This window comes from Chenopodium quinoa, unplaced genomic scaffold, assembly GCF_001683475.1.
Source record: "Chenopodium quinoa cultivar QQ74 unplaced genomic scaffold, ASM168347v1, whole genome shotgun sequence".
NCBI classification, from domain to species: domain Eukaryota; kingdom Viridiplantae; phylum Streptophyta; class Magnoliopsida; order Caryophyllales; family Amaranthaceae; genus Chenopodium; species Chenopodium quinoa.
This window is the reverse complement of record NW_018744348.1, coordinates 388,858-406,935: the sequence shown is the minus strand read 5'-3', so window position 1 is coordinate 406,935 and position 18,078 is coordinate 388,858. Positions and strand designations below refer to the sequence as shown.

The 18,078-nt window shown below is 30.8% G+C and overlaps 2 protein-coding genes across 2 annotated transcripts; both read right to left on the bottom strand.

The window, feature by feature from the left end:
* Window positions 1-257: 257 nt before the first annotated feature.
* On the bottom strand, window positions 258-1,875 carry LOC110696344. Its single transcript, XM_021873635.1, has 4 exons — window positions 1,738-1,875; window positions 1,040-1,650; window positions 407-575; window positions 258-317 (listed from the first exon to the last, which is right to left on the bottom strand). The coding sequence occupies exons 1-4, from the start codon at window positions 1,873-1,875 to the stop codon at window positions 258-260; spliced, it is 978 nt and encodes a 325-aa protein (XP_021729327.1).
* A 10,235-nt stretch (window positions 1,876-12,110) lies between these two features.
* On the bottom strand, window positions 12,111-17,023 carry LOC110696286. The gene is made up of 2 exons (XM_021873570.1): window positions 16,499-17,023; window positions 12,111-12,801 (listed from the first exon to the last, which is right to left on the bottom strand). Exons 1-2 carry the CDS (start codon window positions 16,664-16,666, stop codon window positions 12,250-12,252), a joined length of 720 nt encoding a protein of 239 aa, XP_021729262.1. The 5' UTR covers window positions 16,667-17,023; the 3' UTR covers window positions 12,111-12,249.
* Window positions 17,024-18,078: the final 1,055 nt, after the last annotated feature.

Below are 18,078 nucleotides of genomic sequence, written 5' to 3'. Positions count from 1 at the left end.
AATGGATGGGGTCATTTAGGGTTTATATAAACGATTATAATAGATGGCCGAGTGAAGTTATTATAATGGGATCTTTAAGTGGGGCATATAAAGGGTAAAATAGTATAGAAAAATATAAAAGGTTACATACTTACATATTTATAATGTTATTTTATTTTATTTTTTATTTTATTTTTTTTTACAACAGCAAAACCCTAAATTAATCATAAACTAAAGTACACACTAGAACATTAGGGGTAGAACCATATAACAACTTTCTATTCGGAAGCCATAGGAGTTCGATGGGATAAGACGCTTTCCTTTTTGAGCCACTCTTCCTGAAAAACAAAGGGTTAGTAAAGATAGAAGAAGTTAAACTTCTTAGAGATTGACTTTTCCTTCTAGCTCTGGAACGACAAATAGAAACCAATAACTTCAAATTCTGAGAAGAGGGGTTGTTGAGGCTTGCAACAGACTTCAACGGGGAGTAGACTGGAGCAACTGGAAGGGAAACTGACGTACTTTCACACGATGATACTTGATCAACCATACCTATGGTCGAATCATCTTGTGCCAAATTTGGGGTTGCTTGACACCTATCATGCCCTTTCACAGGGGGGAGTGACTAATCTCTATTGGTGTATAAACTTCTTGAGTTTCAACACAATCCATCTTCTTTGGAGGTCGAGTACTCGGATGCTAATAAAATCCTTCTTAGAAGAGCAATAGTAGTGTAGTGTCCGTCCTTTAGAAATCGCTCCATACATTGTTGGAGTGAGATGCAAATAGGAATCAATACGTTTTCGGTTACAAAACCGATAACTTGACCCTGTAAGATTTGAGTTTTTTGTTTCTGAAGTTGACTTCAGATCAGAATTGTTATCAATAATGTAGGGCCTTCGATCTTGATCGATAGGGTTAACTTTACCCTCCTCCGAATTCTAAGATTTTCCACCAACATCCTTTTTCTTTTTGGTGACATCTTTTACACCAATACACCTACGAACACAACCATCTCCACTACCATCTCTTTCCTTTCTTTTCCCCTTTTTTCCCTAACTTCCTCTTTTCTTCTTCTTTCCCAATTTTAGCATAATCTCTAAACATTTTATCCTCTCTTGTAACTGCAAGTGCCTCATTAACAAAATCCGAAGACCAACCCAATAAAGATATCACCTCATTGAGTTTTTGTTGAAACTCTCTGTTGGTGGGATCAATCCTAATTGCTTGTGCAAGATCCATGAAAGCTAATTCGGGTTTATTGAGCCCTAAAGCTGCCATCGCCCTTCTAAAATAAGCTTTCACATTAGAAGTATCATAACACAAAACTGCAGAATACAACTGACCCACCTTGTCAAAGTTTTCCTCTTTGACATAACAAGCACCCAAGTTCAGATTAAGAGACACAGCTAGGCTAAAAAAAAATGATTTATCTTCATCATTACCCACCGTGACAAAAGATAATAGCTTGAGTGCAAGAGAGTATTTAGTAAGCGCTAATCCCATATTGCACTGTTTATAGAAGGCATTACCTTCATCTTTTAAACCCCTAACAAAATCCAGAATACCATAAGGATTCTCCAACTTTCCAACTAAAAGCTCTAGTTTATGTGAAGATATATCATCTTCTTCAACATGAGCAATACAAAAAATCCCCCTAAGTTCTTCAAACTTATCCATAAAAACTTAAAACTAAAACAAGCTTTAAATACCAAACAACTAGAAACTAAAGTTCAAACTGATAAACACAGAGAAAACAAGCTTCTCCATAACCAAACAAGATATATCAGAGAGACCATTATAAAGAACACCTTGGCAGAGCCGCAGAACCCCATTACATGCGCCTTTAGCTGCACCTACACCACCCCGAACAACAGTGGTATTACAGCCAATCATTGGTCCTTCGATCTGGAAAGGTAGAAGATCGAAAAAGTTCCCCCAAAATCGAAATCCGAAACCCTAACCCTAAATTTTCTTCAAAAAAATTAGAATGCATGTTTGGGTTAGCTAGGAGGAACCACACCTAAATAGTCGCTGAGGTCGTCAAGAAATGCTCGCCGACGACCTTGGTTGAGCACTGGTGCTCTGGCCGCCGGCGGCAGGGGTAGTTTGAGGAGGCTCTGTTTTTGGTTTTTTTATAATGTTATTACAATGTAAGGAAAATATTCTTATGTCAAGATAAAATTAACCTTCCCAATGAAGAAAGGATGAGCGAAGAACAAAAAAAAAAGGGTCCTATCAAGGACTTAAGATCAATATTATAACTTATTGGTTTCACAAGGAAATCTAAATTTGACTTGTAAGGCCCTGTTTCACTTCACCTTAAAAAAATTAATATTAAGTAAAAATAAATTTAGTACAGTAAAAATAAGTTCAGTTCAGTAAAATAAATTTCAGTTCAGTATGAATAATTTCAATTTAGTAAAAATAAGTTCAATTCAGTAAAATTCAGTTATCTTAAAGAAGAATTATAATAGAAAATCAGTAAAAAAATAATTTTAGTTCAGCAAAAATAATTTTAATTCAGTAAAAATAATTTAAGTTCGGCAAATAAAATTTTGTTTAAAAATAATTTCAGTTCAGCAAAAATAAAGTGAAGTAAAGGAGGCCTAACAGCGTGATGAAATTCGGAATAATGAAACAATAATATTTTCAAGAACATAAAACATTTCGTATAAACTATTATTTTTTTGAATAAAAAAAATGATATCTTAATTTGTTTTATGATGTTCATAACATCTGGGAAAAATTGTAAATTACCACCCAAAAAGGGGACCTGTTTTGAAATTACAACCCGCTAAAAAATTTATTTTAAATTACCACCCCTTAAATTTAAAAAATATTCAGATTATCACCTTTTTAGAAAATCCGATGGAATTTCCGTTTGAGGCCCCCACCTAATTAACTTCCCTTCTATTTTTTTCTTTCTTCCCTCGACCTAACCCCCTCTCACTGACGTATTAAACTCAGAAAAGAACTCCAATAATCAGTCTTTTCCCTCTTTCTTCCTTCCCCTCGACCTAACCAATTTATTCTCCTCCATTTTTGCAAGACATAATCCAAAAATAAAAAAGGAACTAGCTTACAACTTGATCCAACTATCAACCATTCAAAACATTCATTGGCAAGAACAACACTACCAACATGTTTGACCTCGAACATGAAAAAACAACACATAATAAACAATTAATCAACAAAATTGGACACCATCAACTCGAATCAACTCAAATTTAAGAGAAACGCCTGATTCAATTGCCCCCAGAACCCTAATTGTAAAAAACACTCAATTCGATTACCCCAATAACCCTAATTGTAAAAAACGCCCAATTCAATTGCCCCAAGAACCCTAATTATAAAAACGCCCAATTCAATTGCCCCAAGAATCCTAATTCCTAAATATAACCATTTACCCCAAGAATTTTTGGCAAAAACCACTAAATTAAGAACAAGTGGATTCATACCTTGGTTGTGAATTGAGTGTGTGCACTTGTGAGGATAAATTCTTCAAACACTAACAGGAAAAATTTGAGAAAATTTAGTTGAAATTGGGGAACAAATTGTGAATTGAAGTTTGAAACTTTATAAACACAAAAAAATCGGGGAGGGAGACAGTAAAAAGAGTCAAAGTAGCCGTTACTAGCCGTTGAGTGGGGCCCTCAAACGGAAATTCCAACGAATTTTTTTAAAAAGGTGGTAATATGAATATTTCTTTAATTTAAAGGGTGGTAATTTAAAATAAAATTTTTAACGGGTGGTAATTTCAAAACAGTTCCCCTTTTTGGGTGGTAATTTACAAATTTTCATAACATCTATTGTTTGCACAAGAATTAATACAAAGGGGAGAGGAGTTGTGAAAAGGGGTGTGGGTGTAAGGCGAAGAAGTGCAAATATTGATAGGAGTATATAAGATGAAAGATAATGTGAGAGAGAGTGCATATGCTAAGATCATTTAAACCGATAAAACCATATATTGAGATAGGAATATATTGTGATATGATATTATGAGAATAATATCATATGAGATATTATTGTGAAAAGATATATGTCATATATTATAATAGATTTAGGAAGTTAAGATAATTAGGAATATTAGGGTTAGATATTCCTAGCTATTGTCTATATATATTGTAATGTGATCGAATATGAAAGATGGGAAAATACATTGAAAAAATACAGAGAACTTTTTCCCCCAATATTTTAACATGGTATCAAGAGCCTAGGGAGATCCTGGGATGAAAACACGAGAGTTCATGTGGGAGAATGAGAGAACCTTAAACACGAGAGTTCGTGTAAGAGGAGAGAATGAAAAAACCCTTAATCACGAGAATTCGTGTGAAAAAGAGGAAAAACCTTAAACACGGGAGATTGTGTGAGAGGAGAAGAAAAAAATATGACGGGTTCGAAAAGAAATACGTTCTTGTTGTATTGATTGATGGGTTCGAAAAGAATGGCGTTCTCATCAAGTGAGAGAATAAAATAATCTTAAACGTGAGAATTCGTGTAAGATGAGTGATTAATTGCACGCATTATTCATTATTGCGTCCAATATAGTGAGATTGTGAGAGTTCATAATTTTTTTTTATAAGTATACGTTATTTTTATAATTAATGTATAATAATAGTGTGAGAATTAATTGTGAGAGTTCACAATTAAATTTTTTATTTTTTTTATGAGGAATTGATTTTTTGTAACCATCTTTATCAGTGAAATTTGATGATTTTAATGAAGATGATCGAAAAACGTGGTATGATCATGTTCAAGTTCAAGAGGATTGTTTTTGTGATTATTCGAAGGCGGATGATTACATATTGCGGCTTGATGATATGATGCAAATTTTATTTTATTGTCCAAGTCGAACGTATCGAAATATACACCTCCGACTTGAGGGAGGGTATTGAGATAGGAATATATTGTGATATGATATTATGAGAATAATATCATATGAGATATTATTGTGAAAAGATATATGTCATATATTATGATAGATTTAGGAAGTTAAGATAATTAGGAATATTAGGGTTAGATATTCCTAGCTATTGTCTATATATATTGTAATGTGATGATCGAATATGAAAGATGGGAAAATACAATGGAAAAATACAGAGAACTATTTCCCCCAATATTTTAACACCATACTTTATCTGTACATATATAATATATTATGAACATTATGAAATTAAGGTGGTATGCTCTGTATAACGCACTCCTTGTTCTTTTTTTTGGTCAAAATAATAATATATTTAACAAAATTTCAAGTTTAATCATATAAAATGTAAAAATGAAAAGTAATAATCCCATCTTTGCTCTATCTTCCCCTAACAATCTCACTTTTCCATTATTCCAAAACAATCCCACTTTTTGTCCCAACCTGTCGGGGGAAAAACAAGCAATTTTACTAGAACGGAGGAAGTTTATTAAATTTGAAATTATTTTTACTAAAATGAAAATATTTTTACCGAATTGATTTTTTTAATTGATTATCTATTATATATCTTCTTTAAGACTAATAATTTTTACTAAATTGGAATAATTTTTATTGTATTGAAATTATTTTTGCTAAACTAAATTAATTTTACTAAATTGAAATTATTTTTACTATTTTTTTAAAAGGTGAAGTGAGTAGACCATTAGTGGTTTAAGGCATGTTCTGATAGACTGAACTGAGCTAAGCTGAACTGAACTTATTGGAGCTGAATTGAACTGAACTGAATATTTTATGAGAGAAGGAAATTAATAACTTTACTGAACTGAAAATAAGCTGAAGAGAACAAGCACTTAGTCATTAATGCACAATTCAATTTGTAGAGCATTGCCCACATGTCAACTCTCAAATCAAGAACTTAGCTACCAAGAAAAGAGTAATTGAAATATTATTATAGGCTTATAGCCTATTAAATAAATTTATTAGATAATAAAAACTTTGGTATACATTTGATATACAGTATTTTTTCTGTACATCAAGATTTTTTTGTTGAATTTAGGGTAACTTTTATCCTTACAACTTAAATAATTTTTATTATAGTTGGGTAACTTTCATTCATTATAGGGTAAATTTTGAGCATTTTAAGGTAACTTTGAAACAGATGTACAATATTTTATTGTAGACCCGATTTTTTTAAATGTTTCTCCCTACATACATTGTGCCAAAGTTTCGTTAAATAAATTTTTTAAATAGATCAAAATGTAAAGCAAGTCTAACTTTCAAAAAATGGAGAAATTATATGGGATAAGGCTCTTCCCAAATGTATTGGAAGTATCACATAAAATTGTAGCCACATCTAATCCTACTTTAAAAAAATTAATACCAAGTACAAAGTTTTACTCCCTTCGTCCCCTTTTGTTTGCCGCTTTTGCCATTTTGAGTGCGACTAAATGTTTGTCATATTTCATATTTTCATAATTATTAAGATACATAAAAAGACTTTTATACTCTTATTTTTTTTGTCCTTATTAAGTCCTCTTTCTATTTTACCCTAACAATTGCCATTTTGACTAATTTAATGTTTTACACTCTTGAATCTCAATTTGTCTTTTTCATGTACTTTAATTACTTTTTAAATTGAAAATGTCTCTTTCTTAAGCACTTTTATTACTTTATTGGTTGAGAATTTCATTTTCCATATATACTTTCATTACTTCACATTTTCCACCTTGATTCCCGTGATTTTCCTTCAAAAGTTACAAACAAAAGGGGATGGAGGGAGTATTTTATTATGAGGTAAACTATATTAATGAAAAGTTTTAAACAATAATTCCACATTTGCGTGACCTATTCAACATGTAATCTTTGCGTAATTTAAGAACGAACCAACCTTTTACTCCTATTTCTCAAACAAACATTATACTACATTCGTTAAATATTAGTTGCAATTTTGGGATATTTTATATCTCACAAATAATACCTCAAAGTTACAACTAATAATTAACGGAGGTAGTACTTTTTTTTTTTTACCTAAAACTCGTTTAACAGGTTATTATTTTTTAGTCAATCAAAGCCTTAGGGCCTATTCTCTTACGTTGAAATTCAGTTCAGTTCAGTTCAGCTCAGTTCAGTTCAGTTCAGCTCAGTTCAGTTCAGCTCAATTCAGTTCAATTCAGCTCCTAATTTCCTTCTCTTATAAAATATTCATTTCATTTCAGTTCAGTTCAGCTCAGCTCAATTCAGTTCAGTTCAGATCAGTTCAATTCAGTTTAGTTCACTTCACTTCAGCTGAGTTCAGTCAATGAGAACAGACCCTTATTCTCTTAAGTGAGATCACCTCCATGAACCAAAAGTGATTATTTTTTAATCTTTTCATATACTTAAATAAAAAAAAATAAAAAAAATTAACCTTTCCCAGCCACCCCCACCCCTCCATTTTCCCCACCTCTGTTTCCCTGCCCGATTTTCAGGTGTAGGATGCAACAGTGGAGAACGGATGGTGGGTGGGTGGATTTTAGGTGAGTGTTTTTGTTAACGTGGTGAGGCGGTGGTGGTAGGGATGGGTATAAATAGGTGGTGAGGGGTTATTCCGGGATGGGTTTCAAGAAAAGGGTGGTTGACAGGTGGGTCAATGGCCAGTGGGTGTGGTTGCGGCAGAGGAGAAGGGAGTAGTGGCGGAGCCAGCAGGGAATAAGGGGGGACAGCTGTTCCCGCACTTCAAAAAAAAAAACTCTTAGCTTAAAACCATAATTAAGTGGTATATTACATCTTATCAAATGAGACTGTGTAGTGGTGACTACTAGTGAGGGCTTTGAGTTTCTATTCAAGGGATCCAGTGTTCAAAGTTCAAACCTTGCTAGAGGTTTTTTATTTTTTTTATTTTCCAATTTTACCTTATAGGAAGCATGTACTAAATACAATGGAATTTACGAAGTAGAATTTTAATAACAAATAATCTTGCATCATTCACCCATCCACAATCGACAACCATAGGATCAAAACTTATAAACATGATCTTTAATAAATTATACATGGTACCAAGGGCTTGTTCTGTTCAACTTAATTTTTGTTCAGTTTACTTCAGTTTCTAATATTTTTTCTCTCATACACAATCCATTTCATCTCTATTCAGTTCAGTTTAATTCAGTTCAGTGAAGTTCAATTGTTTTCAGTAAATCAGACATGCTTCAAGTGATACTCGCAATTTATGTGGCCAAATGTTTTTAAAACTTTGACCATGCATGTCTCTAGAATTATGTCTAGTATAAGAATAAAATTATCGTGGGAGGTTTATTTGGATTCTTCAATTTGTTATATATTCACTGAATATCAGTTGCTTTTTTTCTTAGACAATACTACAAATGTGAATGATGAATCGACTCCTGAATCTCCTGAAATTGAGAGAGAAGCTCTAACCATTTAAGCTATTGGTTGTTACATTATAATTTCAAATGATATTAAGTAATGTTAAAATATATCCTATCAAATAACACATGTAAGTGTCCCACATTAATTGAACAAGAGAGAGATAATCACTTCATAAGGCTAAGAGGCTATTCCTCCACTGCCATACAATTCTGGTGTAGAGAATTAGAGAAGCAGGGCAATAATGTTGACAAGAATCATTAGGATTACAAGTTTTTAGGTATATTTTGTGAAATTGAAGTTGCGTGGGCTATCCGATTGACTTGCGTTGTTAGTTGAAGAAGTTGTTTTCACTCTACAACTTCAAAATAAATTTCGTGGCAGATATAGTATGGTCCATATTGTTTGGAGGTTGGACTCTTCTAGAAGGTATTATAATAATCTTTAGTGGGCTGGACTAAGTTAGAATGTTGCTATCTTTTTCTTTAAATTAATGATGGCCCAGTAGGCCAAAACTTACTAATACAACACTTAAACACCATATTATAGTTATGTAATTTGATATTTTATTTTATTTATTTATTAATTTTCATAGAGCAATTGAATAATAAATAAAGAATTGCAAATTCTTTTAAGCCTACTTTGAATACTTCTCCTACACCGTTTGTAATTTTCCAACGGTTCTAGATTTCTAGACTATAAAAGAGATATCATAACATTGTGTAGCTGTTGTATAAAAAATCTTATACCACGCAACAAATGTGTAGGTGTTTTCTTGTGTTTTGATGAACAAGTTGCTATTTCATCCATCCTTATCAAAGAGGTAATCATGTATTATTCAGGCAGCAAATTATTTTCAACTAATAATTCAAGTATGTGTTAAATTAGATAGTGGAAACACCATTATTATCATCCCATCCTTATTTAACTCAAATAAAAGATAATAATCCACTAATTAAGCTATTGAATTATCCTTGAAATTAAAAATCACCTTAGGACTTGTTCTCTTCAGCTTATTTTCAATTCAGTTCAATACAGTTCAGCTCCAATAAGTTCAGTTTAGTTCAGCTTCAATAAGTTAAGTTCAGTTAAACTCAATTCAGCAAATCAGAACAGTCCCTTAGTTCCCACTCATTTGGTAAACTCGATCGGTACATGTATGTTTATGCTATAATCTCTAATTTACTTTGATAATTAAGTGTAAGTACAATCTTAAAGTATATAACCAATCCTGGGCTTTAACCATAAGATTAAACTTTTAATTGAGATGATTTTCTAATATGGTATTAAGAGACAATGTGATAAGAAGGTCACATGTTCAAATAAATTTCATCCACCTCTCTTTTCAAGTGGAATAATTCGTGTTGGGTATGAGGAGGCTCATGCTGCTTCCACATTTCAATTCCAAAGGGCTCCTCTCATGTGAGGAAGCGTGATAGAGTAGATATATAACCGATCTTAAACTTTAACCATTAGATTAAACTTTTGATTGAGATGTGCCTCTAAACATACAAAGTGCGCTCCAAAAAAAGAAGAGATAAATAAGTAAACAAATTAGTGTACTCGCGAACTGAAGAATTTCATAACTGGACTAAACTAAACAGTATGATACAGTTGCAATGCAAGCATGTCATTGATACTATGGTACCATAAAAATTAATAAGGTAAAAGTGTTCTTGTTGTGAAAAAATGTATACTTGTGTAAGTATATGTATACCTTCAGAGTAGTTCTTCAAGTTCTTTGGGCAATTTTTGGAATTTGTTTGATTTGGGAGTTGGCCTTGGCTTGTTGGTTAGTGTTTGTTTCTAAAGGATTATCTTGGTGTAATCCCAATATTAGCTAAGTAGTGTAATGGATGATCATTCCATTGTTTTGGAATTTTTTTTTTAATCTGAGCATGCTCCCCACAAAAAAAAGTTTAAATTTCATTGTATGTCCACTATAGTTTCATCCTATGAGAAAAGGCTGAGGTTACTCACAATGAAGGGTGTCGAGTCACTTAAAGAGGTACTTCCTCTATTATTTTAAGTGTCCTACTGAGATGTGCACATAGTTTTAGGCAAAAGGATGATATAATATATAAACGGGTTGGTTAGGAGTACAAAATTTGAAAAGTAAGTAGGAGAAATTTAAATGGGGGACCATAGGTATGAAATAATGGCGAGTCAAAAGAAAGAGAGCGAGATAAAATATAAAATGAGTGAGTTTTTTTTTAAATATCGTAATGTGACACTTAAATAAAAATGATCATTTTTTAAAAGTGATGCACTTAAAAAATACCAAGAGATCAGAGTATATATATGTTGTAATTGTGAGACCTAGATAGACCAAGTTAAAGTGACTCAATCGAGCTTGTTTGACTAACCTTAACCGTTCTTTATCCAAACCCTACTCAAGTTAAATAGACTCAATTTTGTTTGACAAACCATTGCAAAAGTTACTCTTCTCGTTTTAACTACTAGTCAAAGGTGGTGGTGCTTAGTGCACCCAAGCTATATAATTAGTGTTATTGTAATGAACTTTGCCTAATTTTAATTGGCTAGCTTAGCTTTTATTCAACTTAAGGTGCAATACTATACAAAACCTTACATATGCCATTATGACAAGTGTTGAAGTGTATGGAAATGGAGATTTTAGGTTCATTATGTCGGTTCTTGCATCGTGTATGTGTATAGACGAAATCTTAGACCTCAAAGTAGCTATTTAGATTGTATATATTAACCTTTTTAGCGTATGTGTATTGTGTATGAAGTCTTAGTATATATATACGAAAAATGTATTTTTTTCTATTTTTATTTTAAACAAGATAAGAAGAAATAAAGAGAAAGTTCTCCTCACAAGGAGAATTTCTAATGTGAGACGAAAAAATATAATTATTTAATGTATTTGTACGAATACAATCTAGTAATCTACAAGTATTATTACATACAATGTATAGGTGAACAACAACAACAACAATGGTAATAATAGTAATAAAAGTCATGTGACATCATAGCATGTCACGTTAGTCAAAATATAATGGCTTGAAAGCATGAAAGCTTAGCACTAAGAGTCTACTCATATTGCAATATATTTAGCTTATTATTTGGCTTTATCATTAAAAAGCTTATCAAAAAGAATACTAGATTACATTGTGCTTTATGAGATGGACCAAAAATGTCACTCTCTTAGCCAAACCATTAAAATTTAAAAAAAAGATGTTTTCAAAATTTCCGTCAAACTTAAAACTTTTACATTAACCAATTATTTCCACATCTATTACTTTTCATTGTTCAAGCTTTTCCTAAATAAAGAATTTCATTGTACTATTTCCTTTTGTTCATGTTTCATTATCATTGTAATTTGTAAATATATACCATGTTGTATGATTGAATCTATTTTAAAGTGTAAGAATATTCATTTTATTTGGAAAGAACACAAATGGCCTTCAATAATATGATTGCTAGATACTCTATTATATTCAATAATTCACTCATTAATAATTGTAATTTATTAGACATAATATTACATGCATTATGGATGATTATTAACAGATTTAAATCTAATAATTATGTAGCTAAGTAGTGTTATTAGAAAATTTATCGTCATGACATATATATTATGTACACTACTCATGATAATTAATGTGCTACAAAGTACTTGCACGATTGATATTTAGGTATTACTTATCAAACTTGTAAAAAAAAAAAAAAAAAAGTATTACTTATCAAAGTTCTTGTCAACAACTTATATACCTCTTTAAAATAACATAATTGCACAGCGTACTGTAAGCTAAGCTTTCACTAAAAAAAGCAATAAAATTCATGAGCACTTTCAAATTTTCTTGGAGATAAATACTCATAATTCAATATAAATAACCTAGCTTGTCTTTTATAGGTACAATCACATCGATCAAAAGTACAAAGAGATAAAACAAACTTTATCAAATATTATCAATCTCATTTCATATATTTCGCAATTAATTAACATAGAATCAAATTATTCAAACAGACAAGAAATCCTCACGAGTCATCTCATGATCTCCTTTGCCCAAATCATCATCAAACTCAAAAACAATATCTAGATTGTAAAATATAGGAACTAAGGCAACCGAACAAAGAAAAACTAGGACAGGCCCAAAAATCCAAAGCAAAAGTGGTAGGGCAGCATAAAAAAGCCTATTTCCAACAATGTTTAACACAAACCCTTTCTCCAATAATTCACACACATAACTTGGTGGAATTTTAGCAGCTATTAGGTCATGTTGAGGCGTATTAATCAAGAAATTAACTTGATTAATGAACCTAATTGATAATGAGTGGCACATAAATGAGAACAAGAAGATGAGGAGCAAGGTCACATATTTGAGAGCCATCATGAACTCGCCGTGTGCACCATACACGGTGTCGTTTAACGGCTTCTTGATGCTGTATGTGCTACTTAAGATGGCTGCTAAGCCTGAGCAAAGGAGGATGGAAGTGGTGGCCATTAGGGTTGATCCCATGATTGTGTTCCTTATTGTTTGGACGGCTAGGATGTTCTTCTTTTCATTGTCCTGCATGCAAACGTGTACACCATCAATTTTCATTTTCATGAATGATTGCATATCTTATATAAATAGAGAATAGGGCATACACATTAGACACCACACATGTCCATAAAAAAGAAATTATTATAAAAAAGAAATAACTTCGATAGTGTGTGGAATAAGGTTATATGGCCTTACGTAATGACTACACCAAATTTAACTATAAGTGTGTGGAATAAAGTTATATCTTATAACCCCGTACATGAATAATTACTTCGATAGTGTGGAATAATATCGCTATTACATTATCATGTAGCATTTTATAATGTAATTGCAGATGTATTTATCAATCTTGACGCAATACATACAATAAGTCAATAACTAACATTTTCTTAATATATATGCATGTCAGTAAAAGAAGACAATCTTATGAAACTAATATAAAATAGAGTGATTCCAAAAACAATGGCCTAGTGCTACAACCATTTCAAGGATTTTCAACAATTAAATAAATAATAATACCTTTTTTTAAGGGAAAATAACAACACCTTATATATGCTTCAATAAATCGACAACAAACCCAAACTTTGTTAAAGAGATTACGCACATAAGGCCATAAAATCTATTAAATCAACGTGAAATTGGAAAGAGACAATGTAACAATTACGTGACGTGAATGTTGAACCTTTGATAAGTGAAGATAATGTTGGTAGTTTTTATTAAATATATTATTAACCAATTAGTATGAGAAGATGTGAGCATGTAATATAAAGTAATAACATATTTGCATTATAATTGGACGAGTCATAATTCACTTTATTTTGTTGAGCCATTTACCTATGTTATAAAAGTTTATGTCACAGGCATTATTATGAAACATTTATTGGGTTACATTGGAAGAAAAATACGCGAAGGTTAAAGGTTAATTAGGACAATTACTTAATTGTATGATTTTTGGTTGTAACAAAGCTTATTTTTATTGATTATTGAGTGAATATAGAGTAATACGCATCTAATATATATACAATATTACATTGGAATGGAAGTACATGTTTGTGAAGATATAACTTTTTCTCAATTTTTAAGGACCATTATTATGTATTGAGTACCTAAGAATATAGTGGCCTAAATTTTGTAAAAACTTTTAAATTATCCAATGCTAAATACGAAGTAATTAGTAATTAAGTAATTATAGAAATGCTGAAAGAAGATATGTAACTTGAAGATGTCTAGCAATGCGTAAGCCATCGTACGCTTTAAAAATGTAGCAAGCGTCAAAGCACGAAAGTAAATTTACAAATTAAACTCATCATTGTCATAGTACACTTTGCTAAAATAGTTTGTAAATGACCTTAATCAATCAGAAAGTTTGAGTTCACTTATTTGATTGATTGATGAACAAGTATAATTATTTGTAACCCTTTTTTTTTTTTTTTTGAAAACAATTATTTGTAACCTTAGCTCCAATCTCGAATTGAAATTAAATTGACATTACTTCTTTTCTTAAAAGTATCCCATAATATAAATCTTTATTAAAATTGAGCAATTTAGATTAATTGATTAAGTACACGTGTCAAGGCCAATCAGGTCGTCTTACAAGTTTAGAATAAGACAACGGATGGCAAGCCTAAGGTATATATGAACCAATTTTTTTTCTCTTTTACCCTCATTTATCTTCTCAAATCGCCACCACCACAACACTACCACCCATGATTTCCACATCCTTAGACCACTATAACATGGAAAGAGAGAAGGGGACAAAAGAGAATTATCATAGTTATTTAAATTCTGATTTAAATCTTATAATCAATCATATGATTTTACAATTTATGTATGTCCATACGATTTGAGTTTTAATTATAACTTTATTACAAGTTTAAAAGATGCTTACGAAATCATTTATAAACATATATTGTCAATTATTGATTGCTTGATGGGTAAACAACTACTTCCTAATTTTAAGAAGTTTTTAGCTTATAATTTTTATGTTTAATTAAATTTGGATATGACGTTTTAATTATAAATGTCCTTATAATCGTAATTTTATGATTCGATTTAGAATCATACCTCTATCGATTTAAAATAGAATCTCAATTTTGATAACTTTAACGAGGATTACTAGTTAATGCATTGATGGTATTGTGGGTTAAGTGGGGCATATGGTGGAATAACAAGTGATCGAGACAAGATAGGGTATATCCTTAATTTAAAAATTAAACATATTATATTAAGAAAAAAAAAATCTCGAAGAAAATAGATACAAGTGATTGATTACCTAAGTTTACCTAAGCACAAACTAAAATTATGATTATCTATTTGTAACTACACTAATTTCATTCTTTCTATGTATTCTAAGTATTTAACCATATTTAGCAATGTAGAAAATTTTATTAAATTTATTAAAACACCTTTACACTTGTATAACACTTTGTATTATTGTATAAGTTGTTAAACATCCTTAAATGGCGCGCCAAAATGCGTGCAAACAACTACTAGCTAACTATAAACCGTTATCATCATCACCACCTCACAACGACAGTAGGTATTAGCCGTCTTAATGTTTCATATTGCATGCTTTTTTTCTTTCTTTTTTTTTTCTTAATATATAAATATTATTATAGTAAGTATATAGTTGTAACACTCGTGTACATGCACTATTAGTTTATTATTCATTCTATTTATGAAATATGTTTTTCGTGTACGCATGATAATATCATTTTCATAGGTAAATATCACATTTTATTTACCAAGTTTTCACGAGATTAGTTTTGTTGTTCTTAAATGTCTTTTCTTTTCCTCATGTATAATCATCATACACATGGAACTTGTGTTTGTGATGATGTCTAGTTGTTATATTAGGCAAGGTAATATAAGTTCAAACGATACGTAACCAAACAAGAAATGAAAACTTGTTACACAAGGATGGAGATGCATTGCCTTAGAATTAGTGTGCTACAAAAAAAATATACTTCATACATGAGATGTTCTCGTTTTTATTTTTAGTTACTACAGAACTATAATACTGTCAAAAAAAAAGTCAAGATAAGATATAGTAACACCTCATACGGAGTCATTATTACTGTATATATTTCATAAAAAGTTGATGAAATAGCTTATTTTAGTAATTAAATTATTTTAAATAATGATAACACCAAATCATACGTGTTAAATTATTAGGAAAAAAAAGTTTCGAATATAGGTCTTCATCATAGTTAATATAATTAATTAACCAATTTAAAAGAGTGCAATGGAGTTCAAATTCACCCAGAGTTAGTTAACTCTTCTAATGATATGCTTCTTAAACGAAAAAAAAAGGCTAACTAATTGGTCAAGAATATAATTTAATTAATTAAGTACAAATGAAAAAATTTATACACACTTTAGTAACCACTCACACATAGGCTTTAATCTTTCTTTCCATGATTACTTCTTTTTTATGTTGATTAATTAATTTATAGATCAACTTCTACACAATTTAAATTTTTTTCGCCCAAGTAATCCAACCCAAGGTTAGTTAGCTTACTTAACCATCTAGAAATTTATGAAAATTTAACATGAAATCTTTATCATTTTCACCAAGCACAACAAAAACTTCAATTGAATGTAATAAATTTAGCATTAATATATATAGTTATCTACTCATTAAAAATCACTTCCAACCAAATCGGATGTCTATTTAAATATAGATCATCCAATGAGTCACGGATGTAGAATTATAACTTACCTTCATAATGGCTGCAACCCAATATCTTCTTGCATGAGAATTAGTGCCCATGATGGTAGAGAGGGGCTGAGTTCGAACCTTATTCCATATCCATATATGATATATAGTCAAAACCAAGAAACTCAAAGGCACCAATAGCAAATCCAAATAACATTTTCTCCATTCCATCTCTCTTCAATATGATAATTATTTGCCCTCTCTTTTATTTATTGTAATATAGTTTATAAACAAGAATGTTTGAAATGCTTTTTATTTTATTTCTACTACTTAGTTAAGTTTATAAGTAGAGGAATATATATAGTGTGTATATACTGGTGGAATGAAATGTACGTGGACGTGTTTGAATAAGATGTGCAATTTGCAAAAACATGATGAAAAAGACTAAAACATATAATTAAAGTTGAGTACAAAGAAATAAACAAACCACTTAAAAAAAAAAAAAATAAATAAAGGTGTGACGGGCTTTATATCCTTTACCTACTAAATAAGCAACATGATAAATCAATTATGTGGAACTTGTCTCATTCTCCCACTTTGTTAGGTCGACCATATTATATTTCACAAGTAGCTAATAGTATTGCTCATAAATTTTAATGGATATATGTACATTATGCATGCATGCCAATTTTGAAATAGCATACATAATATTATGAATAAATAATTAAGAGCTTATACTTAGTACAAAATTGGAAAAATTAACCGTAACAACACTAACTATACATAAGGTGCATACAACAACTAAATAACGAACACGAACACATTTGATTTGGCGTTAAAAATACAAAAAATCATTGATTAAGAGAAGATAGAAAGGATAGGAATGATCACTACTTTTAAAAGATGGAATAAACTAATAAGTTAAGGGAGTATTTGGAAACCTCTTTTGTGTTAAATTGTTTTAATTAATATTTACATTTTCTTTTGTTTTAACACTTATGGCACGTTTGTAAGGTGGTCATAAGCGAGGTAATGACAATGAATTTGTTTGTAAAATTATAAGAAAAATCAAGGTCAATGCCCATAGTAATGCTAGCTAGCTCATTCCAAATTGACCGATTTTCTTTAAAATTTTCTTTCCAACCTAATACCTTTTCCTAGGTGGTAATAAATATGGTAATGAAAAACATGAAGAAGACACATGCTTGAGGATGAAATTGCATTGCTATGGGGATTACAATGTTAATTTCTATTCTAATTTACATGCATTTGAATTTCATTTTCATTACCTTTATTTATTACCAGCTATTAAAAGAGCCATTAGTACTATATTCTACTACCTCCATTAAATGTTATGTGCAACCTTGGGGTATTATTTGTGAGATATAAAATATTCTAAATTTGCACATAACATATAACGGAGGCAATATTTAGGATGGACCGTGACATGCATTTTATGCTCCTGTGTTTTTTTTTTATTAATCGCACCATTAAGTATGGGCACAATTTTTAAGAAAAAGAGTATGTGAAACAAACAAATGAGAGAGAGAAAATGTGGGTAACAATAGTTGTTATTACATGTGAATAAGGATAGATAATTAAGGTATTACCGTCCAGATGTACCATCTATCCAACCCAAAAAC